Genomic DNA, 23105 nt, shown 5'->3' on the forward strand with positions numbered 1-23105 from the left:
GGCTCTCCACCCGCCATCTTACAGTTTTTACCGTTGACGGCAAGTCATCAGATTCCCTGTAAAACCGTTAAAAAAAATTAAAAGACAAGACCACTGTAAACTGTTCTCTCACCAATAGATTTTCACCACATCAGCGTCTCATCAAACAACGTGCCTCCCGTATTTGTTATACATATAGAACAATTTTTTAATTTTAAATTTAATTTCCCATAATTATGGTATGATTTTTAAAGATTTCGTGTCTATGCCTTTCAATTTAGTTTTTATTATTTGATTTTATAATATTAAAATTAAATATTAATAAAAATAATTTTTTATTTTATTATAACGGTTAAATATAATAATATATTTCAGGATCTAACCAAAATTTAAAAATACATTTGGACCAAACAATTATAATGACCCTACAAAATCTTATTTCAGAAACAAAATTCTTCTCAGGTAAACAAAAAAAATTCTTTTGTTAAGTATTAAAATGAGCCAAAAAATTAGGCAAAAGCACGTTGAACAAGCTGTTCGGTATAGTGCACGTGCAGTGCAGATGTTCAAAGTTCCAATTTACTTCCAGTCAAAGTTATTCCCAAAAAAAGAAAATTAAAAAACATAGGCAGATAATAATTAAAAAAAAAACTTACGCTATTCCATGAAAAGCACAGAACAAAACTTTTAAATCCACTTCTGCCCCTCCGCTCCTCCCGCTCCCTCTGAAAAAAATTGAACTTTGCAGTCCAACTTTAGATCTGGACCAACCATTTTATGGGAATCTTGCTATTTTATTTAATTATCGAATGAAAGTATTGGTTAAGTACGTTGTAGTCCCTGATCTTTAGCGTATAAACGATCGGACAAAATCTGGAGGTAACACCTAACCCTCATCAGTTAATGACTGTTTTATATATTTTTTTAACAAGTCTAAAATAATCCAAATCTTTTTTTTTTCTTGGTAAGAATAATCCAAATCTTGTTTTCGTAGAAAAACATTAGAATTATATAAAAAAAAAATGTCAACTGACTAGCAAATGGCTGTGATGTTAAAAATTTATAATGATTATGTTAATTATAAGAAAATAAAAAATTAATAAATTAATAATACTTTAAACACTAACTATTGTTAATTATAAGAAAAAAGAAAAAAGTATTTGGATATTGGTATTTTAGACTATAAATAAAAAATTATTAAATTAAATCAAAGTTAATAAAAATGATAGAATAATTAAACTTTCAAAGAAAAAATTTAAATTCAAACATATACAAGGCTTATAAAACCCCTATTTTATCGGATAAAGTAGTTATGAATCAGATTATTATACTCTAAATTCACCCATCTAACTAATTTGGATGGAATTTCTAGTTAAAAAAATCAAGTAGTGGAGGGCTAATATGGATTTAGTTGTCACATTTAGAGTTTACGGGATCTGATTGTACTTTTACAAAACTTTAGGGATTAAAAAAGTATGAAACGAATATACGAAAGCAATCAATTGTGTACATCAGCTTTCACCTCCTAATAATCAGAGTCCAAAGAGTGTTCAATCATTGAAACTATTTCCAACCCATATTGTTTCCTCTCCTCTCCTCTCCTCTCCTCTCCTCTTCTCTTCTAGGTTTCCAAAATCTTTATAGGGTTTTTGAATTATCTTTACTCCTTTTTGACTTCTTGATCCTCATAAAAAGTCTACATGTTTTTCTAGTATTTTTCTTTGTTTTATGTTCCTGTTACTGTTCAATGATCTTTGCTTGTAGCTTCATTTTTACTACATCTCTGTTGTTGTTAATGTTCTTCTTTTAAGGTTCTATATTTATGCGGTTCTGTTGAACGGAAGAAGCAATAGCTTGCTGCCAGCTTCATATTCTAATTTGGGAGAGTGTTTGGTGTTTGCTTTGTGTCAACATTTTGTTCTTTGAAAGGGGTGAGTTGGAGTTACTTTTATTAGCTTCTGAATGTTCATTTCAACTGAGGAAGAGCAGATCTCTTTGCATTTAGAGGATCCAAATGGGTCATTGCAGTTGAAGTCATCTCCAATGGGATCAAACCCTGATTCTCTTGTTGGGTTGCCACCTGTTTCTGATGTGTCTGATTCTTCGCCACCCCTTCCTTCCATTTACACTGATGTCAATGTTGTTCCTGAGCATCAAAAGAACGAGCTTGAAAGATCAATATCCAATCTTGAAGGTAGATTTTTTACCTACCATTTGCAGGAAAATGTGGTCCATAGGTCATTGTCTTTATCTAAGCAATGCAAAATGTCAGTTCAATTATGAAGTTGCAACAAATTTTGACATGTTGCTAATAATAAATATGGCTTCTATTATTAAATGAAATATAATTTCTATTGAATTGATTGTGTAGGAGAAATCTCACAATTAAGGTTGAAGAAGAGGTCGTTGGATGAGAAGAGAAGAGAAGCACTGAACCAGATTTTGGACATTAAAGGTACTACGATTGTTGTTGGTTTAATTATGCCTGAGACTTTAACTTTTTCTTAGTCCTTGTCTTAAAAATTGATTTTAATTTGCAGGTAGTATTAGAGTATTTTGTCGAGTCAGATCGTTTCAGTTGCCAGATAGAAGAATCCGTGAACCTATATTGATAGGGTTGGAGAAGATTGCCATTAGATCAGCTGGAATCAAGAAAGAATTCAGCTTTGATAAGGTGTTTAATCAAGAAGCTAGTCAAGGTTAGCATCTTTCATGTGCTTCATTCCAGTTTTAATTGCATATGTTTTATGTATCTGGCTCTCTAAGAGACCTTATTCTGCTTAAATCTCTGTAGAGGATGTTTTTGTTGAGGTTGAACCGATTCTTAGATCTGCACTTGATGGGCACAATGTATGTGTATTGGCTTATGGTCAGACTGGTACTGGAAAGACATATACAATGGTCAGTGCTTAAAATTTAGATGGTGCTGTTCTTGAATTCATATGGTTGAAACTTCAATTATTTTGCATATAATCTGCTGGGGCATGGTGATTTACAGGATGGCACCGGTGACCAGCTTGGAATTGTTCCTCGAGCTCTTGAAGAGCTTTTTCGTCAAGCCTCTTTTGATAATACAACTTCTGTTAGTTTTTCGATGAGCATGTTGGAGGTTTACATGGGTAACCTCAGAGACCTACTAGCTCCAAAACCAGTGTGTAAAGCATATGAAACTGTTACAAAATGGTAATTTTTTTCCCTCAATGCCCCCTTCAATTAGAGGTTTTTGAAGTCAAATGAAGGTGCACTAAATTTGCTTAAGGTGATTCGGGTAACTTTACTGCAGCAATCTCAACATTCAAACAGATTCAAAGGGAATGGTAGAAGTAGAAGGCCTGACAGAGGTGCCCATCCCAGATTTTGCAAAAGCCCGATGTTGGTACAACAAGGGAAGGCGAGTTAGATCAACGTCATGGACTAATGTTAATGAGGCATCCAGCAGGTCACACTGGTGGGTTTCAGGTCAAGTTCGATTTTGAATTTTGTCAATGAATTATTTGTTTTGATAATTACTTTATCTGTTTAGTTCATATATCTAGCTTAACGAGGATCACCATTTTCCGCCATTGGGAAGCTTTGGAAGCTAAACAAGAAGTAAGCAAAATTTGGTTGGTTGATCTTGGAGGCAGTGAGCGAGTTCTAAAAACAGGAGCCACAGGGCAAACACTCGATGAGGGCAGAGCTATTAATCTCTCTCTTTCTGCATTGGCTGATGTTATTGCAGCTTTAAGAAGAAAGAGAGGCCACGTTCCTTACAGGTAAGTTCTTAGTTGGTATTAGCTTTCATATCCCTTCCCTTTTCTAAACAAGACGAAGTGGGATGAGTTTACAAGTTAGGTAAGCTGTTGGGGAAACTCTCTTTAGTTATTGCTTGTTTTCTAATTCAACTTTAATTTCTTTGGTTGCAGAAATAGCAAGTTAACTCAGATTCTCAAAGACTCCTTGGGTAACAGCTCATTCTTTTTCCTTTTGGCTGTGAACTCTACTTTTGTGACAAACCCTGAATTATTTGTATTTTGACACTGCAAAATAAAGGATTATCCATCAACATTAGATTGCATTTGAAAGGAGTTTACATGGATCTATATGAAATATTTCTCTTTTTTGTTTCTATAGTGTTGGCTTCATCGTCACTGTGGATTTGTACTCTTTCTCATTACAATACTAAAGTAAACACTGTGGAAATAATCTCGCATTACGATACTGTGAAGCCATTTCAATATTTGGTAATGCTTCTCAATCCAATTTTTCTGTAGGTGATGGTTCAAAGGTGTTGATGCTAGTTCATGTAAGCCCTTGTGAAGAAGATGTGGGTGAGACAATTTGCTCCTTGAGCTTTGCAAAGCGAGCAAGAGGGATAGAGTCTAACAGAGAGCTACCAGAGGTACCAATCTTGAATTTCATCGTAATAGTTGGTATGCTATGCATTTAAAATTTGCAATGAATTTTGATACCTTTTCATTGTTTACAGGACTTGAAAAAGCTAAGGGAGAAAAAAATGGCACAGCTTGAGGAGGAGATGCGAGAAGCTGATGTTGAATGTCAGAAAGTCAGGAATCAAATTCAAGGGGTTGAGTTCCTACTGAGTGAAAAGAAAAAGCTTTTGTCAACCACTTATCAGCCTCTTGAAGCTGAAGATGTGACCCCTTTGAGTCCTAAAGAAAATCTCAAGGAAGCAGTTGCAACCCTGAAAGTATCTGATAAAATCATCAGAAGAAATACAGGCAATTCTCTCCCTCGGTTCATGACGTCTACTGTAGCAAGTCGACAAAGACAAAGTGCAGCAGAAAGGGACATTGGTACAAAGTCAAGAAGTTTGAGAACCATGTCAAGAAGTTCAGCACTATTCTCAGGTTCTCAATCTCTTAGCTTAATGGATTCTCGTTTAAAAGTAATCTTACGCAGTTCAAACAAAAAACCAAGACACACAGAAACAAATGCCCAAGCCACAGAGAGTCCAAGAAGCACTATCTTGGATTCGAAGACAACTTCCATGCCTCGAAGCAAGATGGTCACTTCTTCAGATCCAAACTTAAGAGTTAAACTCAGTCACCACCGAAGAAGGATGTCTGATTTTACCTAATGGCGAAACAATTTTGCTTGCCGAAAGGTGTGGTGTTAGTTTTCTTTGTCTTGCATTGTTTTTTCTTGCTTTCACTTGGGGTTGGGGATTAATTGTTCATGCTTTGATATGGTGGAGTTTTAGGAGTTTATATTCAAGTTTGTGATGATAAAGGGTTGATTTTCTTAGGCATGTTGGGATCTGTAAATTATGGTTTTGGCTTGTTTACATGATCCCATTAGAAAACAATGGTTTGTTTAGGTAAAATTTGTGACTGTTAACACTTCATTAACATGTTGCTGCTGTTGTAACCAAAAGGGTTTTTGTAACCAGTTATTAGTAAAAGTTCTTGAAGATTTCGGTCTTCTGGTGAGATGAGTACATGTATTCATGTACTAGAGGCTGTTCTGTAGCTTTCATCTTTCATATTAATCACTTGTTAGCCAACATTCCATCAAAGGTTTATTTAATTCCATCAAGAGTTCAATATAAGAGAAAAATGATTTTACTTTGAATCTATAATAAATAATTTAAAAGAATTATTAAAAAATTATTGATAAAATAAATAATATTATAAAAAGATAAATATTATCAATAATAAAATAAACTATCAATGATAAATTATCAAATCAATCTCAATATAAAATATTGAATTGAATCTCTCTTATTTGAGCTGAATAATAAATTTCAGCCAAACTGATTCGGATCGGATATATTTCTAATTCAAGCTCGGATCTAGTAGAATCCTCTCTCCACTCTTTGATCTCATCGAAAAAAAAAAAAAAAAAAGAGAAGGAACCAATCAAACGATGCTCGCCAACGACACAAAATTAATTTAAAAAAAAAAATACAAAACCCCCCTCGAGTCCAGCCCAGCGCGATACGACTGACGACACCAGCAAGCTCAGTCGAAACAGATAATCATCCTTCAAATTCATCAACGGGTCACCTCGCTTCTCCTCCGATCGAAACCAAACCAGAGCTCTAACTAGGCATACAAAAATGGCGTTAACGCAACAGAAGGGAATTGTAATAACCGTACCGGTTCTCATTCTCACGCTTTCCGTCGCGGCCATCTTCTTGTTCTTCCTTCTCTCCTCTCTCTCAACTTGCAACTGCCCTATCTCCGCCGCCTCAAACGCCGCTGTTTCTTCTTCCTCTGACGTGCCGCCGACGGATTATGGCTCTGGAGATCGGATATCGCCGACGAAAGACGATATTGAGTGGGTGAAGGATCAGATCTCTCGAAATGGACTTCATATGCAAGATAATGTGTTGAGGAAAGGTATCAATCCTCGCACTAGAGCTCAGCAACTTGAAGATCTCATCCAGTGAGTCTCAGTTTTATGGACTAGATTTTTTTACTAATTTGTAATTTAATTTTTAGTTAATTGATTACAGTTTTCCTTAGATTTAAAGAAATATATATATTTTGAATTTTTTAGTATATAAATGCTTAAATTGAAAGCTTTTTAGTTCATTTTAGTGAAACAGAAGTTTTCTATATCCTATTTGCTCGCCAGCATAGCAATTATAAATTTAGTCCTTTTGGTATGATTGTGAAGTGATTTGTGTGATTGTGTTTCAGATTCAAAGGCATATCACATTATGAAGAGCCTGAAGCGTACAACCACACAGCCCTCCCGTGCCCAGGTGAGCTCCTTGTGGAGGAGCATCACAGCAACTATGGGGAGCCCTGGGCGGGTGGGCGAGATGTGTTTGAGTTCCTTGCTGAGTCAAGTCACTTGACACCCAATTCACTTGTTCTTGAGATTGGATGTGGCACACTTCGAGTTGGCCTGCATTTTATTCGGTATCTAAGTCCAGAGCACTTTCATTGCCTTGAGAGGGATGAGCTCTCTTTGATGGCTGCGTTCAGATATGAACTTCCTTCTCAAGGTCTTTTAAATAAGAGGCCTTTGATTGTGCGAGGCGAGGATATGGATTTTACCAAGTTTGGTTCAAGAGTTGTGTATGATTTGATATATGCTAGTGCTGTGTTTCTCCACATGCCTGACAAACTTGTGTGGGTTGGACTGGAGAGGTTAGCGAATAAGTTGAAACCTTATGATGGGCGAATCTTTGTGTCGCATAACATAAAGTTTTGTTCTAGATTAGGAGGGGAGGAGTGCACGAAGAGGCTTAGAAGCTTGGGACTTGAATATGTTGTGAAGCATACACATGATAGCTTGCTTTTTAATCACTATGAGATCTGGTTTGAGTTTAGGCGGTCCAAGGCTTAGGGTTTCTTCGGCACTGCCATTTTGGGTTTAATTCGTTGTAATACTGAATTAACAGGTGAAGTTATAGCTTAAGCTGCCTCTCCACAAGTGTTGCGTTGCTTCTGATAATTCCCCCAGTGTTTTGGAAGGTTAACTTATGAGCTGTTGATAGATGGGGTGTGTAAGAGTTGATGATATCAAAGATTTTTATCAAAGTGGTCATCAATTTGTGTGCAACTCGTGATATTCTTTGTACTTTTCATTGAAAAGGATCTTGTGTAACTTAGAACTTTCAAGATTCAATACCGAATTGCTAAGGTGGGAGAGGTTCATGTTATTTATGACTGTCAAATTATGTAGTTTTGCATTCGAAATGCTGGTAGCACAACAAAATTTCTTTTGAGCAAACACTGTAAAGTAGGACGAAATCATAATGTGAATATATTTTTCATTGCACTTGGAGAAAACTTGAATATCTTGTCTTGAATGGTCATGATATTTTTGGTTTTTGTGCATTAACATTCCTCTTTGTTCAGAAACCAGTTGAAGAGCTTTAGCATTACTGGAATGTGATGCTGAGAGGATTCTAGAATCAAAGTTTTGTTATGTGCTAGTGTTGATATTTCCTTCTGTGATAACTTGAATGACCAGAACCTCGACCTGGGTGGCTTGACGTGCTGCTCAAGTCTTTGTGTTTTAAATCCTGGCTCTGTAGCCTTCATTTAAAGCACAGTAAAAGAGTCAGCGACTCACTGGAATATCGTTTTGTGTCTATTTCAAGTGGACAGAAGCCACTTAGAATGAAGTATTTGGTGAGCGTTCACTATAAAAGTACCTCAACAGTGTTCTTATTGTTAAAAAAAACCCCAATGGCACTCTGTAGAATCTTTTTCAAACATTTGTAAGTGGCTTAGGCTGAATACCCATTACCAAAAACACTCTGTAAAGCCATTTTCAAATATTTGTGCGAGGGAATTGAGGCTAAATACCCCCAGACAGTTTCTGTAAAGCCATTACCAAAACATTTGTAGTCGTAAGTAATTGAGGCGAATTATCCTAAAACACTTTCTGCACACCCATTTTCAAAAATATGTTAGTTAAAAAGCCCAAAAACATTCGTCTGTCAGAAGTGGGATTTGAACCCACGCCCTCTTTCGAAGACCAGAACTTGAGTCTGGCGCCTTAGACCACTCGGCCATCCTGACTCTTTACTGTTTAATAAGTTTTGAATCCATCATTAATTAAATAGAAGAGTTTCAAGATGGTCATCTCGTACTAACCTGAAAGGCTGAATGAAGCCCCTTAAAACACCCTACGGAAAGTGAACCTGATGACCATCTTCATCTCCAAACCTAAAACTTCACAATGCACTTCTCACGAATCTTGAGACACATTTATCAAAACCTCACCAAATTCTATCACAGCAACGTTCAGTCTTTGTCACGTTGCCACTTAAAATCTCATGGAAAGACACCGTCAAAGGCGTCTTCACCGGGAAGAAGTCATCCTCAGAAGACCCCAATATCACCTCTCAGTCTTTCTCTCTCCTTCGTAAATTCCCGTCATTCTTTGACTTATCTTAGAGAAAAAAAGGTGAACTTATGATAGTTTTGTTGTGAAAGTTTATTGATTTTGTTTGTTGAGTTTGCTGATGGGTTAAATAATGCAAGAAAGTTGGGTACTTCTAAGAATTACATATTGGGTAGAAGCAGTGAAGCCACGTTTGCTAATGCCTTTGAGAAACAGGAAGCCATTCTTCGGTATCTCGGTGATTTGATCCCAAAGGAGAGGTTTTTTTTTTAAATGATTTATTTACCGTAAAATACATATTGTACTCAGTCATTGTGTATTTTGGAGTTAGAGTCAATACCACTATGTAGTCTATTACAAATATGATTAAGCAGAAATGCAATGGTAATAAGAAGTTGTAATAACTCACACCAAACTAACTTTAATATTGAACTGAGAAGTTGTATTGAATAACAACCCTGGTTGTAACAAATTTGACACATCAAAATCAATTTAGCAATGTCTTATGTGGCGAAATCTGAACACATTCCCTCCTAGTATACCAGCTTCCATACTGCCTCACATACACTGCCCACATTTTGTGCTACAGAACGTCAGAATTCTCTTTCGATTATAATTTTACCTAGCAATTTTCGCACGTTTGGTGTTGCATATCATAAGCTGTGGATATCCATGTTAGAAACTTGGCATTGTGGTATGGATAGTGAATTTGAATCCTGGTTTGTCAATTTTCTGTGTCTTTTTCTAAATGTGACATGCATAGATACACTTATTGCATATGGTTGAGTGTCCTAATTATGGGTTTAGGTTTCTTGGTTTGTAGAAAATCCAAAGCAGTCAAAAGCTGTGAAGCAGTGTAATGCACAATAACTGATCTGAGAATGCCCTTGCTAATCTTACATGGGCTAAAGAATGTAGAGAATTTAAAGGCAGAAGGGAAACCAATGCCCAAGAGCAAGGCTGAGGTACCATAGCTTGCACTTCGCTTGGGTTCCTATATTTGTAAAATTGGCTTCCTGATAATGGATTCAAGAAATATTTTCTGGCATGGATGGTTCAATTGATTCCAAAGATGCCTCACTCTATTAATTATTTGAAGTTTTATCTCTGTTAAAAATATGTTTTGAAGCCTTATCTAGGCCGTCTATCAACATGTATAGCAAATCCTAGATCTATTGTAATGATCCTTATGTGAAGATGAACCTGTTAAATGATTTGCTGTGTGCAGTAGTTGGTTTTTTATTTTGTCTTGTTCAATGTTCATACAACTACTTTAATGCTTTTACCTTATTTGTGGGTATGAAGTGGTTTATGGTTTATGTTATGGCATTTAATGGTCTGAACTTGTTTATTAATTGCTAAAATCTCTGCATAAATTAAAATAATGGTTCTCAATTTTTTTAGGAATTCTTTCTAGAGCAGAATATTGGAAATTTTATTTACTGTAATTTGCATTCTTGTAGATTCAAAAGATGATGGGGTCAACTCCACTAGATGTTGCCAGGTCCAATTTGTCTAAGAGTGGGTGGATCAGTAGATATGCGCTCTGTCCTTGTGGTTCCAAGAAGAGATATTAACAGTAATTTTGCTACTCTGATTTTGGATCTACTATCTTCTGTAAATGCAAGAAAAACTCAAAAAACCAAAAGCTCCTTGTTTTTATAGCATTTTCTGATGATTAGATTCTGATGGAATATTGCTATTATAGAATGAATAAAGCCAAAATGGAATTACTATTTTAATCTCTTCTAATCTTTATGTCAATCTGCAAAATCATATATTCTGTGTACAAAGCTATGCAAATCTATACACCTTACCCGATCATATGAAAACTACTGAAGTAGCCAATTTTTTTGATAAAGGGGTAAATGAAACTAGGTGATGAAAATTTGATTTTTAGCTGAACTTTCAGAAGTGCAGAAAAAAAATGCATTCTTGATGTTTCCAACCAAAATATATGCTTAATTCTCAAAGATATGTCAAGTTAGTGAAAATGCTGAGTAGGTGAGCTTGTTCTTTCTTAACTCGGGTTACTTCCTGAGCAGTCCCGTCACCAAGATACCCACCTGTTAATCAACAAGTGAGTGCTCCATATTGTTAATTGTGCATTCTTTCGGCGAACCAAAGACTTTCACAAAGAAATTTTGTTGTCTCATCCCCATTACAGATGTACCTTGACAATTGAGATAAACATGAATCTCCATGTTATGCTCCAAAATACAAAGTATAAGACTTGAATCTAACATTATAAATTATGAGCTTCTAGTATAACATTTATATGGTTGTGGGCTCTCTAATTTTAATAACTAAATTTTGAAGTGTGGTTCTCTGAAGATTCATATAATTTAATATCAAAGTTATCATCAAGTCTTCTAGTGGGTTTTTCAATCTCAATAGCTAACTTTTGAAATGAGTTTTTCTCAAGGGTTATATCACTCCAATACTCAATATCTTGCCATGCACTTTCTGCGTGATTAAATATGTTTAGTTGTAGTGGTTATGCCACTTTGGAGACTTGACTTTCAGGAGTAATTTAACATCCTATACTCATAGTGATAGAATCGTTTTGTTGGAAATTATTTCCAAAGAATTTATGTTCTGTACCTTAACATTTAAGCTACCCGGAAAAACATAACCCAAGCCAGGTAAAATAGAAAGTGGAGAGCTTGAGAAATTGTTTTGTGTTTTCTCATTGCAGGTCTAATAAAATATTTTAAACATATCTAAGTTGGATAGGGTTCTGCAAGTTTCTTTTCTAAAAGATTAAAGATCTCCATATCTAAACCTTTACCAGACTATTCGTCTATAAAGAAGTAATATATTTTTCTAAATTGACTCCAAAGTCTCCAACCAAGAATAAAATTGATTAACATCATTAGTTTAATATGGCCATTATGTAAAACTGCCTAAATTCTGCATCATAGAGCATGGCATATACATTCTCTTCTTTTATGCAATTAAGAACAAAAAAGAAAACATAAATTATCATGGGAAGGTTCTTCCACTGCTATATAAAGCCACAGAACAGATCAGATCATAGCATATAAAAACTATAGTAGTACTATTAAAATATGGCTAAACTTTCTGGTATATGCTTCTTATTGCTTGTTCTCATTGTCTTCACAGGTGGTATATGTATAACTCTGATGTTCTTTTTAGTTCTACTTGGAATGATTTCTTCTGTGTTTCTATGCTTTGTTAATTATCATGTGTTTAGCATATCGACCTTTTCAATTCATTGAGCCAGTCTTTAATGGTGATTTTAAATTTGCAGATGAGATATTGGTGCCTGTGGCAGATGCAAAAGACTGCAACAAGGTGTGGAACTGTAAAGGCGGCACACGTTGCTGGAATGACTGTAAAAACCGTTACAATGGCACGGGGCTCTGTGATTTATATACTGCACCTGGTGTTCCTAAACAATGCTTTTGTGCCTACAAGTGTTGATAATCATCTCAAGTCTTCATCAACATCTACTTAATTATATATATTAATCTAGCTAAATAACCAACTTTCTTGTGAATTATGTTTCTATATGGTTTGATGTATTGATACAAGTTATGAATGTAGTAGCTGTGTCTGTTGTAACATTAAACTCAGTCATTCTGTAAAATAATGTTGCTATGCAGTTTGCAGATTATACATGTTTGGAATTTATCCTGATTCCTAAGATACCATGATTAACATTTAAGAGATTACAAGATCTTCATGAACAAAATAGATTGGTTCGGTTTGAGATTTTGTCAAACCGGTTTTTTTTAAATTTAGTTTGAAAATTTTTCTTCATCGAACCAAACCAAACCAAAAACACTCTATCTCAGTTTGGAGTTTAAATAAATTGTTAAACATGCTTCTCATTAATGACACAAATCTACTTCCCACTTATGCTTTAAACATTCTGATTTACTTTGGTAATACAAAACTACAATTATTAACCTTCCAGAAGGAATCCCACCATTAATTTACTTGAATTGACTTTATGGACATTTCTACTCCTATAAATACAGGCACTCACTGAACCAGCATGTACAGAATTAACCATTTGCATAATTCTAAATATGGCGAAGCTTCAGCTATCGTCCTCTTGCTTTTCCTAATCAGCTTCACTTGTGGTACATCCCTTTTTTTCGTCCAAATTACTTAAAATTTCTTATTAAAAAAAAAACAAGTTCAAACTATAAAACCCAAATGAGCCGTTTGAAATTCATAGATTAGTTTGATTTGGGTTAAAAAGCAATTTGGTTTGGATTAGAAAATTCAAAAAAAAAGAACTCTGATTTGAGTTATAGTTTGAACAGTTTTTAAATTGAATCAAATTGTAAATTGTTATATATATATATATATATATATATACATATATATATATATATATATATATATATTTGATATATTTGACTTGAGATTTTGTTAAACCGGTTTTTTTAGTCTGGTTTGAAAATTTGTTTAAATCGAATCAAATTGAACTATACATATCCTATATTTAAGATGCAAGTGTGTGTGTATATATAATTAAACTATGTGTATATATTTTTGGTACATAAATAAATACACACATAAATATGTCATAATATATTTGTTGATTTTGAATTAATTATAAAATAACACTAAATTATATGATAACATACACACACACACACACATATATATTTGTGTTTTAAAAGTGTCTGTATAACATTGCTTATATATGTGTGTGTGTGTGAGAGAGAGTCTATGTTTTATCACATGAAGATGCATTCATAAGTGTGTCTATTTGTGTATTAAAAGTGTTTTATATATGTAGAGGACTTATTCCCACCCAAGGTTTGTTGAATTCCCAAATTGGTATTCGCTAAACATTGAAATGTCAAAGTTTCATTTGTGGTATTAAAATTAACAGAATTAGTTAATTTCAAAGGTAAAATTATTATTTAATCAGTAATATATTAAAAATACTTTATTTCATTTTTCTCTCATGATTTAAAAAGCTAACAAATTTCTCTTATAATTAAACTTTAAAAAATTTTATTTTCCCCTTGTTAGGTTTCCATTTTTTTGATGAAATTTCTCTGGCATTTTCTCTCTCTAATGATTGGACTCGCCCTTCTCCCTCCTCTCTCTCTTCTCTAGACCTCCTCCTTTTTTAGCGTCTTCATCAATGGTGGATCTAGGAGAGATTGTGCTAGGAGGGAGACCGTCAATAGCATAGAAAAAAAGGTTACAATTAGATTCCAATTGTCGAAGAAGGATGGGTTGAAAATGAAAGCTAGGAGGGGAATGTGATTTTTCAAAACTTAATTCTAAGAGAAATTGTTAGTTTTTTAAACTAAGAGGGGAAATTGATATAAACTTTTGCATTTTTTAATATTAATGGTTAAATAACGATTTTACCCGTAAAACTAAGGAATTTTGTTAATTTTAATAGTCCACAAATGACAGTTTGACTTTTCAATATTTAATGGATATTAATTTGAGAATTCAACAAACCTTGGATAGGAATAAGTCTTTTAGCCTCTATAAATGAAAAACAAATTTCTTTGTTAATACACAAATGGGTACACATATAAATGTGTCATCATGTGATATGTTTAAGTATAAATAAAAAGTTGTTAATGAGAAACAAATTTATTTGTTAATACACAAATGAATACACGTATAAATTAGGGGTGTTCAAAATTATCCAGTAACCGAATCGAACCTATTTTTAAACCGAAAATCGAACCGAAAAATAGGTTATTTGAAAAATCGGTTAGGATACCGGTTCAAAAATATATATAAATCGAATTTTCAATTCGGTTACTGGTTTGCCTAATTTTGAAACCGGTTAACCGGGCCAAACCGGTTTTTAAAAAATTGAGTAAAAAATTGAATATATTTCCAAAAAATTAGAAAAAAATAATAAAATATGGTAATTTTTTAAAATTCGGCTCAAAAATCGGTTAACTGAAATTTCGGTTCGGTTTAAAATCGGTTAATCTTTAAATCGATTCAGTTTTGGTTCATGATTTTTTCCAAACCGAAAATTCGGTTTGGTTCAAAATATTGGCAAAGCGGTTCGGTTAACCGGTTTTGAACACCCTTAGTATAAATATGTCATCATGTGATATGTTTAAGCATAAATAGAAAGTTGTTAAAAATAGCTTTCTATTTATACTTAAACATATCACATGATGACACATTCATACGTGTATTCATTTATATATTAACAAAAAATTCTGTTTACAGTTAATGAGACAAAACAACTTTCCATTTAAGCTTAAATAGTGTCATTAGTTCTTTCCACTTATACTTAAACATTCATTTTCTTACTAATAGTATAAAACTACAATTATCAACTTTTCCAAAGGAATCCTATCATTTGCTTGAACAGACTTTTTTGGATAATTTTAAACAACTTTCTATTTATACTTAAACATATTGCATGATGACACATTTATACGTATACCCATTTGCGTATTAACAAAAAAATATATTTCTAGTTAATGAGACAAAACAACTTTCCATTTAAGCTTAAACAGTGTCATTAGTTCTTTTCACTTATACTTAAACATTCATTTACTTACCAATAGTATAAAACTACAATTATCAACCTTTCCAAAAAGAATCCTACCATTTGCTTGAATAGATTTTTTTGGACAATTTTAAATAGCTTTCTATTTATACTAAAACATATCACATGATGACACATTTATACGTGTATCCATTTGTGTATTAACAAAAAAATCCGTTTCTGATTAATAAGACAAAACATCTTTCCATTTATGCTTAAATAGTGTCATTAGTTCTTTCCACTTATACTTCAACATTCATTTACTTGCTATTATTATAAAACTACAATTATCAACCTTTCCAAAAGGAATTCTACCATTTGCTTTGAATAGACTTTTCTGGACAATTTTACTCCTATAAATACAGGCACTCACTGAACCAGCATTTACAGAATTAACCATTTGTATAATCCTAACTATGGCAAAGCTTTCTGCAATCATCTTCTTGCTTTTCCTCATCAGCCTCACCTGTGGTACATCCCTGTTCATTTCTCCTATTTACTTAAGCTTATTACTTCTTCATGAATCTCTTCTGTTTTAAGCCAACTGGTTTTTACTTCTTTATTATGTAATGTAGCTGTTTTTATTATTATTTTTAAATATATAGTCACCTCAAATCATATCTCAAAATTGGGTGCACATAGTTTACTCTAATGAAAAAGAAAAGAACAGACAATAATGCGTTTACAATGACTTAACTTTGCAGATGAAACTCTGGTGCCCATGGCTGAAGCAAAAAAGTGCAACGACGCCTGGGATTGCCGCGGTGAAGATCGATGCAGGGATGACTGTACAAAGCGTCACAATGGCGAAGGGATATGTGATTTATTCACCGCACCCGGCGTCCCTAAGCAATGTTTCTGTGTCTACAACTGTTGATCATGCATCAACAGAATATCTCCTTATTAAATGCAGTACTTTGTGTAATAAGAAGTTTAAATAAGCCTATCTGACACAGATATATTGGGATGGATTTGATGAAGACATTACTGACAGTAGCTGACATGGGGACTATTAGTTATGATTTTCTGCCATATCCATCCAAAGAAATCTCTGCCCATTAATGTCACAAATGTGTTTTATATGTATGCCTCAACTTCCTATTAATAATATGACAATCAGAGTGTTAAGTCTCTGTCAATGCCTCTTTCAAACTATAAACAGCTAGCTTACTTCTCTGTATTCCAAACATGGCAAAGCTCAGTTTTCTGTATTTTTTCGCTTCTCCTCCTAGTCTGAATGTTGCATCGGCAGGATTGATATAACTTATGAATGCTAGATTGAAGAAGCCAACATGCTGAGAAAATGTCTAAAACAACATACTTTGTTGTTTTTTTATGTAAACTAAATTTTGTTTGACTTTTTTATTAAATGTTTGACTATTTGAATTTGGTAATTTTAATATAAATGAGTTTTAATATTAAGGGGATATTTGGTTAGGAGGGCTTAAAAATTATTTTGGTAATATATTTTTTATTATTTATATTATTTTATTTGATTTATAAATAATAAGAGATTTTGCTAATTTTTTATTACCCTTGAGGATGTTGTAGGTAATATAAAATATACCACTTTCATTTTAGTTATTAAAAAATTAATAAGAAAATTTTGATTTTATTATAATTATATATTTATTTATTAATTTTTTAGGAAAAAAATAATCATATTTTCAATTAATATAACAAATAATATAAAAATATTTAAAAATAATTATATCTAAAGGTATTTAAGTAAAATAATATACTAATATTATTTTATTATTTTTAACCTATTATACTAATTATTCATAACTACCAAATTTTATTAAACATATTAATAATTTATATTCAATAATTTTTAAAATAGTTTATTTTTACGATTATTTTTTAATTTTAATAATAAAACATTTTCCGAACTAAAGACCTCTTAATTGAGTTTTGTTTAATCTGGATAAATTTTGATTATTTAGGTAGATTTTATGGGTCTATTAATCTTTATTGTTCTTTCCGTTTGAATATTGAATTGGATAAGAGATTTCCTCGGATACAAAGATATGCACACTTCTATTGATGTACAATTGGGGGCTGCTACAAATGCCACAACCTTCCGGCTAAATTACTATCGATTTTGAATCCCAAATTTTACATAAATATTGTAGTTTCATATATATGAGATGAAGTATAAACAAGTCCTACTGGATTAAGAGGTCAAGGAAGCTTGACTCGATTGCATTTAATAATATAATTTATTTTTTAATTTAAAATTATTTAATTATATAATAATGTATTATTTATATATTTAAATTATATAAAAATATTAAATACGTGTTACTTTATTTTATTGGTAAAAATTATTTGTCAAGCAGCCAAAAACATACCTTCTAATCAAAAGTAATCAATCATGAACTTCAGACATCAAGTCTCCATCTTGTTTGGTGTAAGAATTAACCTTCGGCCAATTAAATTGACTCATACAAGTGTGCACATATCACTATCTTGGTCTCGCATGCACACTATTGAATTGACCTTTCAGAACCCAGTAAGATCTTGCCACGTTGCCAGATGCCCCAAAAATCTTCGCACAGAAAAAGTTTTTCAGTACAGAAACTAGTCGGCTAAGACAATTTCCCTTCTCTCGTAAGTTTCAAACATGTAAAGCCAGTTCTTCAGTGCTTAACTGTCCATATAAATTTCATAGCAAAAGTATGGTCAAGTCCTTTAAAAAGCATATACATAATTAGAAGAGTCATCTTTTCTTTCACTTTCACTTTCACTGTCTTCTGCATTTTTATTTTGAAACTTCGAAGTTCTTTCACTATATATACTGAGATCACTCAAATAGGTTCTCGTAGTTTCATCTCTATCTCATTAAAGTTCTCAAATTCTTACTGCCCGTTTCGGGTTTTGAGGTTTTCAACAAAGGTATGTTCTTGAAATCCATTTTGTGGATTTTCTGTGTAATTTAGATTGTACTTAACCGTATTATATTTTGTTATTTTTATCCCCATTTGTTCTATCTTGTTTGTAATCGTGTTCTCTTGTTCCGGTTTATAGTAATAATAATCACGAGCTTGTTCAACTTTTTGCCGATTCTACTTGGACGTCTGTTACATATTGCAATCATTGAACAATTTGTCATTTATATGCTGTTTATGGTATTGTTTTATATGGATTCTTATAGAAATTCTTGTTATGGTAAAATGGTTCAATACTATTCCTGGTTGTTTATCATCATGTATTAATTTGAAAGCTTTTTCTTTTATTAATGTCCATTTTAATGGGGTTAATGAACTTCACTATTTCAAGATAACTTTTTTTAGCAGTTTTTGTTGTTTTTGGCTATGACATTTATTTACTGATGTAACATAAGCTGCAGTGTAGATTCTATATTTTGATGACCTACCAGTCCTGTAAATATGGAACCATCCCTTTTGTTGTTAATTTGATTAATAGAAGGGATATTTGAAGACTAATGTCATGTACCAATTATGTTGCTGGGTACTTTGTATCGAATGTAAGCTGTATTTACTTTTCTTGTGTTTGTTTGGAATTTCAGGGTTTCATTTTATTCATATCAGTTTAATCATGAGCAAAGTCAATAGAGATAGTTGGGATGATGAATGCTCTGTCATAGGAGATAAAGGAGAGATCGGATTTATTGATTTTGAGGATGATCAATCAGTCTTAAGTTATGATGCAGATGGAGAGGGTCCAGTTATTATATCCATTCCATTTCAATTTATTCAAGGGAAACCTCAATCTATTTTAATAGGAGAAACTTCAAGGTGTTCAATAACTATAAGGAACAGTACTAGTGACCCTATAGATATTTGGGGAATTAAAATATTTTGCTCCAATCCTGCAGACTCTTTTACCTTATCTCTTATGGAACCATTGTCGGCCTCAGAAAATACTCGAGGCTTTTTGGAGGGATTTTCTATCGAGGACAGAGTGCTTCAACCTCTTCAGACTTTAACAATTTGGTTATCCTGCAAACCCAAGGATGTGGGTTTGCACACAACTGTGGTGCACTTTGATATAGGAGATGATAGGATCGAACGTGTGGTATTTCTATTGGCAGAAGACAAAATCTCTCAATCTCTGGCTTCTAATAAACCATATGCAAGACAACCTAGAAAGAAGCAATTTGCTGTTAATCAATATGTTGTCTCCTCACGTCCAGCTAGGGCAACGAAGCAAGGTTTCAAGTCTAGGCTCCCAGAATATCCAATCCCAAAGGATGTTCGAGAGTTGCTGATGAATAAGCAAGTCCCTGAAGTCATAGCACAAAGTTTAGTGGGGAAGAACTATGTTGATTTCTTCAATACATTGCTGATCATGGAAGAGCTATATTTGGAGGTAATTGTTAATGCTTGATCAGTTAATTAAGTATTCCAAACAGATTGTTGATTGTTTGGATCTAAAATTGGTTACTTTTGTTTCAGGAACAAATGCAGGCCCATAATATGGAGTCTGTAAGAATGAGGAGAAAAGGGGCTCAATTCCTGGCTCTTGAAGTCCCTGGGTTGGCTGAGAGGAGGCCTTCACTTGTACATGGAGATTATGTTTTTGTGAAGCTTTCTGCTGGCAGCTCATGTGATGAAATCGTGTATCAGGTCTGTTCCTTGTTTTAAATGAATTATATTTTCTCTCAAAAGATTTGGTGCATCTTGCAGTGCATGAAACGTCAAGGAAATTTGATGCTGATGCATGTTAGTACCATGGATGATGCAAGCTGAAATATTTGATGTTTTGTGTACTTCCTAATCTGTACAGTGAAAATAACGTTTCTGTTTGAATAATTTCTGCCACACTGATTTTATTGTTTGAGTGGTATTATAAATATAATTTAGATCCTAAACTAAAGGAAAGAAATAGGAAACAAACAAAAAGCAAGTATGCAATCAATACAAATATTGTACAATCCTAAATTTAAAAAAAAAAAAATTTACAATCAGGGTGAAGCCTTCCAAACTGGGGGCTAATCTCCAACATGTAGCTTTAGAGCATGGAGAATTGACGTGAACAAGCACATTTATTACGGATATTTGTAATTGAGTGCAGTGTGGCACATGCACTTCATACAGTGTATTCTCTTAACTATGTTTTCAATTATGTTTCGTAATTATGAATGTATCAATAGAAGTGGCATTTTTTGGATGGAGAACTATTATATTTTTGAGTTCATCTTATTTCTCCCCTGATGAATAGCTGATTATATTTTCTTTCATATAATAACCTTGATTAGTATATCCTTGGGAATGCATTGATGCTAGCACTCAGTTTTGAATATTTTAATCTCTCTTTCAAATTTTAACTTGTGTTTTTCAGGGTTACATCCACCGTGTTGAAGCTGATGAAGTGCTTCTGAATTTTGCGCAAGAAGTCCATGCTAGTCACAGAAATGAGAGTTTATACGATGTCAAGTTCTCATATAATAGGATAACCATGAGGAGGTTGTATCAAGCTGTTGAAGCTGCAGAAAATTTAGAATCTGATCTTCTCTTTCCAGAAAATTCAACCAAAAGGAGATTGGTTAAAGCTAATCCTTTTGTGCCATTTACAAGTCTGAATGAAGAGCAGATGCGTTCTGTTGAAATAATTCTTGGTTGCAAAGGTGCTCCTCCGTATGTAATTTACGGGCCTCCTGGTACGGGCAAAACTATGACTTTGGTGGAAGCAATCTTGCAAGTTTATGCCACAAAAAAGAATGGTCGGATTCTTATATGTGCGGCTTCAAACAGCGCTGCAGATCATATATTAGAGAGGCTCTTGGGTAATGAGACGATTAAAGTGAAAGAGACTGAGATATTTAGGCTTAATGCTACAAGCCGTGATTACGAGGATATTTCTCCTGATTATATTCGCTTTTGCTATTTTGAGGAATCCGTTTTCAAATGTCCTCCGCTTCAGGCATTGAACCGTTACAGGATCATCATTTCTACTTACATGAGTTCAGCTCTACTTACTGCAGAAGGTATCAGGCGAGGTCATTTTTCTCATATCTTCTTAGATGAGGCTGGCCAAGCTTCAGAGCCAGAAAGCATGATTCCTATAGCCAACCTTTGTCGTAGAGAAACAGTTGTTGTTCTTGCAGGAGATCCAAAGCAACTAGGTCCTGTCATATATTCTAAAGATGCTGAGGTTTCTGGATTAGGAAAATCTTATCTTCAAAGGCTTTTTGAGTGTGAGTTTTACCATAATGAGGATGAAGGTTATGTGAAAAAGTTAGTGAGAAATTATCGGTGTCATCCAGCGATTCTAGACCTCCCATCAAAGCTTTTCTATAGGGGAGACTTACTTGCATGTAAAGAAGATACCTCTTCCTCCATTAGCGCTAAGGTGGACTTCCTTCCTAATAAAGAATTTCCTATACTGTTCTTTGGCATTCAAGGCTGTGATGAGAGAGAAGGTAACAATCCGTCTTGGTTTAACCGATTTGAGGCTAGCAAGGTTGTTGATATCATCAATAAGCTGAGAGAAAGTACTAGTCTCTGTGAAGCAGATATTGGGGTTATAACACCGTATCGCCAGCAGGTTCTCAAGATCAGAAAAGTACTTGAAACTTGGGACATGCCAGATGTTAGAGTTGGGAGTGTTGAACAATTTCAGGGACAAGAGAAAGAGGTTATTATTGTATCGACTGTCAGGTCAACAGTTAAACACAATCAGTTTGACAGAACTTACTGTCTAGGATTTCTTAGCAATCCAAGGAGATTCAATGTTGCAATTACCCGTGCCAAATCACTGCTTATCATTATCGGGAATCCACACATAGTCTGTCAGGTATTTCCTTGTATTTTGCTGATTACTTTCCCAACTGATGTATTTTGCTTTACTGAATTCTGTGCTGAACCATCTTTTGTCGAATATCAAACAATTGATTTAATGTTCTCAATGATATCATCATTAAAGGATGTTAGAAATATGTTAAAACATCTTATTAGAATTAAAGCTGTAGCAAATGTATAAAACTAGTACATACTTTTCAATATCTCATGGAATAAGTGTTCATCTTTCTTGGCTTCAAGCGACAAATGACAATTGAGTAGGCTTAAGATACTAATGATTTGTGTTCTGCAGGATCCATACTGGGACAAACTTTTATGGTATTGTTGTGACAATAACTCTTATCAAGGCTGCCCTCTTCCCGAACGACCAAACTATGCAGATGATATGCTGATACCAGAAGTGAACTTAAATAATGAATTTGAAACAGGGGAATGGGGCCAATCATATAAAGCAGAAGAGATACCAGAAATTCCACAGCCGGTAACTGATGAAGCCGAGTGGTCAGATGGTTGGAAGTAAAATTTCCTAACTTGTTGCAGTGTGGATTTTCCTTTTTTCATAGTCAAGATGTAGCATCTTTAGAGTTACGATCTACATTACAGGGAAACTTTACGGTGAATACTAAATTTATTAATGGTAGATTGCCTTGTAATTGTGGCCATTTTGTTGAATAATATGTAAAATGGTTTGTTATAATTTCAGAATCATGATGAAACTTTTGTGCTGAAAATAGAGGAAGGATAAGTTTAGAGAAAGCGTCCCACATCGATAGAATAGAAAAAGAGGGACATGAGGTGCAAATATAAAAGGAAAGATATAAGCAACAAAAAACATACTTACCTGGACGGGGTCAATGGGTGATCAGGAAGGCCCATGGCCTAGGCTGGTGACCTCCATTGCACTTAGGAGGTGCACCCGCCTAAGGTCTGCCCAAGTGGCAGAGCCTACGTCATAATTTGTGGCAGAGGGGGCCTGCGTTCGCGCGGCCCCTACCAAACCTGAGTTAAACTTATTGCAGTTC

The 23105-nt window shown here is 33.9% G+C and overlaps 4 protein-coding genes and 2 non-coding genes across 11 annotated transcripts; 5 read left to right on the top strand and 1 right to left on the bottom strand.

The window, feature by feature from the left end:
- The first annotated feature begins 1534 nt into the window (after positions 1 to 1534).
- On the top strand, positions 1535 to 5450 carry LOC123197569 (kinesin-like protein KIN-14U). Its single transcript, XM_044611891.1, has 10 exons — positions 1535 to 2173; positions 2351 to 2434; positions 2520 to 2678; positions 2774 to 2880; positions 2978 to 3162; positions 3263 to 3427; positions 3516 to 3734; positions 3885 to 3922; positions 4233 to 4360; positions 4448 to 5450. Exons 1-10 carry the CDS (start codon positions 1942 to 1944, stop codon positions 5057 to 5059), a joined length of 1929 nt encoding a protein of 642 aa, XP_044467826.1. The 5' UTR covers positions 1535 to 1941; the 3' UTR covers positions 5060 to 5450.
- Positions 5451 to 5696: 246 nt separating this feature from the next.
- On the top strand, positions 5697 to 7727 carry LOC123199706. The gene is made up of 2 exons (XM_044614759.1): positions 5697 to 6369; positions 6627 to 7727. Exons 1-2 carry the CDS (start codon positions 6041 to 6043, stop codon positions 7279 to 7281), a joined length of 984 nt encoding a protein of 327 aa, XP_044470694.1. The 5' UTR covers positions 5697 to 6040; the 3' UTR covers positions 7282 to 7727.
- Positions 7728 to 8089: 362 nt separating this feature from the next.
- LOC123204083 lies at positions 8090 to 12184 on the top strand. Of its 6 annotated transcripts, none has more exons than XR_006499440.1 (3): positions 8502 to 9755; positions 10254 to 10369; positions 12065 to 12184. XR_006499440.1 is itself a non-coding variant. In XM_044620632.1 (3 exons), the coding sequence occupies exons 1-3, from the start codon at positions 8626 to 8628 to the stop codon at positions 10264 to 10266; spliced, it is 357 nt and encodes a 118-aa protein (XP_044476567.1). In that variant the 5' UTR covers positions 8507 to 8625; the 3' UTR covers positions 10267 to 10532. The 6 variants fall into 6 exon arrangements, 1 of the variants encoding a protein (XP_044476567.1); XR_006499441.1 differs by lacking the exon at positions 12065 to 12184 and having other exon boundaries at positions 8504 to 9050; positions 9598 to 9755; positions 10254 to 10532; XM_044620632.1 differs by lacking the exon at positions 12065 to 12184 and having other exon boundaries at positions 8507 to 8853; positions 8935 to 9050; positions 10254 to 10532.
- On the bottom strand, positions 8382 to 8465 carry TRNAL-CAA. The gene has a single exon. It is a non-coding gene; the product is annotated as a tRNA-Leu (tRNA).
- A 5746-nt stretch (positions 12185 to 17930) lies between the features above and the next one.
- On the top strand, positions 17931 to 22780 carry LOC123205263 (probable RNA helicase SDE3). The gene is made up of 5 exons (XM_044622185.1): positions 17931 to 18214; positions 18849 to 19651; positions 19738 to 19908; positions 20624 to 22078; positions 22376 to 22780. The coding sequence occupies exons 2-5, from the start codon at positions 18878 to 18880 to the stop codon at positions 22601 to 22603; spliced, it is 2628 nt and encodes an 875-aa protein (XP_044478120.1). The 5' UTR covers positions 17931 to 18214; positions 18849 to 18877; the 3' UTR covers positions 22604 to 22780.
- Positions 22781 to 22916: 136 nt separating this feature from the next.
- Positions 22917 to 23077, top strand: LOC123209851. Its single transcript, XR_006501158.1, has one exon. It is a non-coding gene; the product is annotated as a U1 spliceosomal RNA (small nuclear RNA).
- The last annotated feature ends 28 nt before the right edge of the window (positions 23078 to 23105 follow it).

The sequence above is a fragment of the Mangifera indica genome, chromosome 2 (genome assembly GCF_011075055.1).
Source record: "Mangifera indica cultivar Alphonso chromosome 2, CATAS_Mindica_2.1, whole genome shotgun sequence".
Classification (NCBI taxonomy): Eukaryota; Viridiplantae; Streptophyta; class Magnoliopsida; order Sapindales; family Anacardiaceae; genus Mangifera; species Mangifera indica.

Excerpts from the sequence above, each read along its gene's own strand:
- LOC123197569 (XM_044611891.1), top strand. The coding sequence starts at position 1,942 with ATGTTCATTTCAACTGAGGAAGAGCAGATCTCTTTGCATTTAGAGGAT. Across the intron at positions 2,174-2,350 it reads ATCAATATCCAATCTTGAAG|GAGAAATCTCACAATTAAGG; the intron begins GTAGATTTTTTA and ends TTGATTGTGTAG. Across the intron at positions 2,435-2,519 it reads CCAGATTTTGGACATTAAAG|GTAGTATTAGAGTATTTTGT; the intron begins GTACTACGATTG and ends TTTAATTTGCAG.
- LOC123199706 (XM_044614759.1), top strand. The coding sequence starts at position 6,041 with ATGGCGTTAACGCAACAGAAGGGAATTGTAATAACCGTACCGGTTCTC. Across the intron at positions 6,370-6,626 it reads CAACTTGAAGATCTCATCCA|ATTCAAAGGCATATCACATT; the intron begins GTGAGTCTCAGT and ends ATTGTGTTTCAG.
- LOC123204083 (XM_044620632.1), top strand. The coding sequence starts at position 8,626 with ATGCACTTCTCACGAATCTTGAGACACATTTATCAAAACCTCACCAAA. Across the intron at positions 8,854-8,934 it reads CTTATCTTAGAGAAAAAAAG|TTGGGTACTTCTAAGAATTA; the intron begins GTGAACTTATGA and ends AATGCAAGAAAG.
- LOC123205263 (XM_044622185.1), top strand. The coding sequence starts at position 18,878 with ATGAGCAAAGTCAATAGAGATAGTTGGGATGATGAATGCTCTGTCATA. Across the intron at positions 19,652-19,737 it reads TGGAAGAGCTATATTTGGAG|GAACAAATGCAGGCCCATAA; the intron begins GTAATTGTTAAT and ends CTTTTGTTTCAG. Across the intron at positions 22,079-22,375 it reads ATCCACACATAGTCTGTCAG|GATCCATACTGGGACAAACT; the intron begins GTATTTCCTTGT and ends TGTGTTCTGCAG.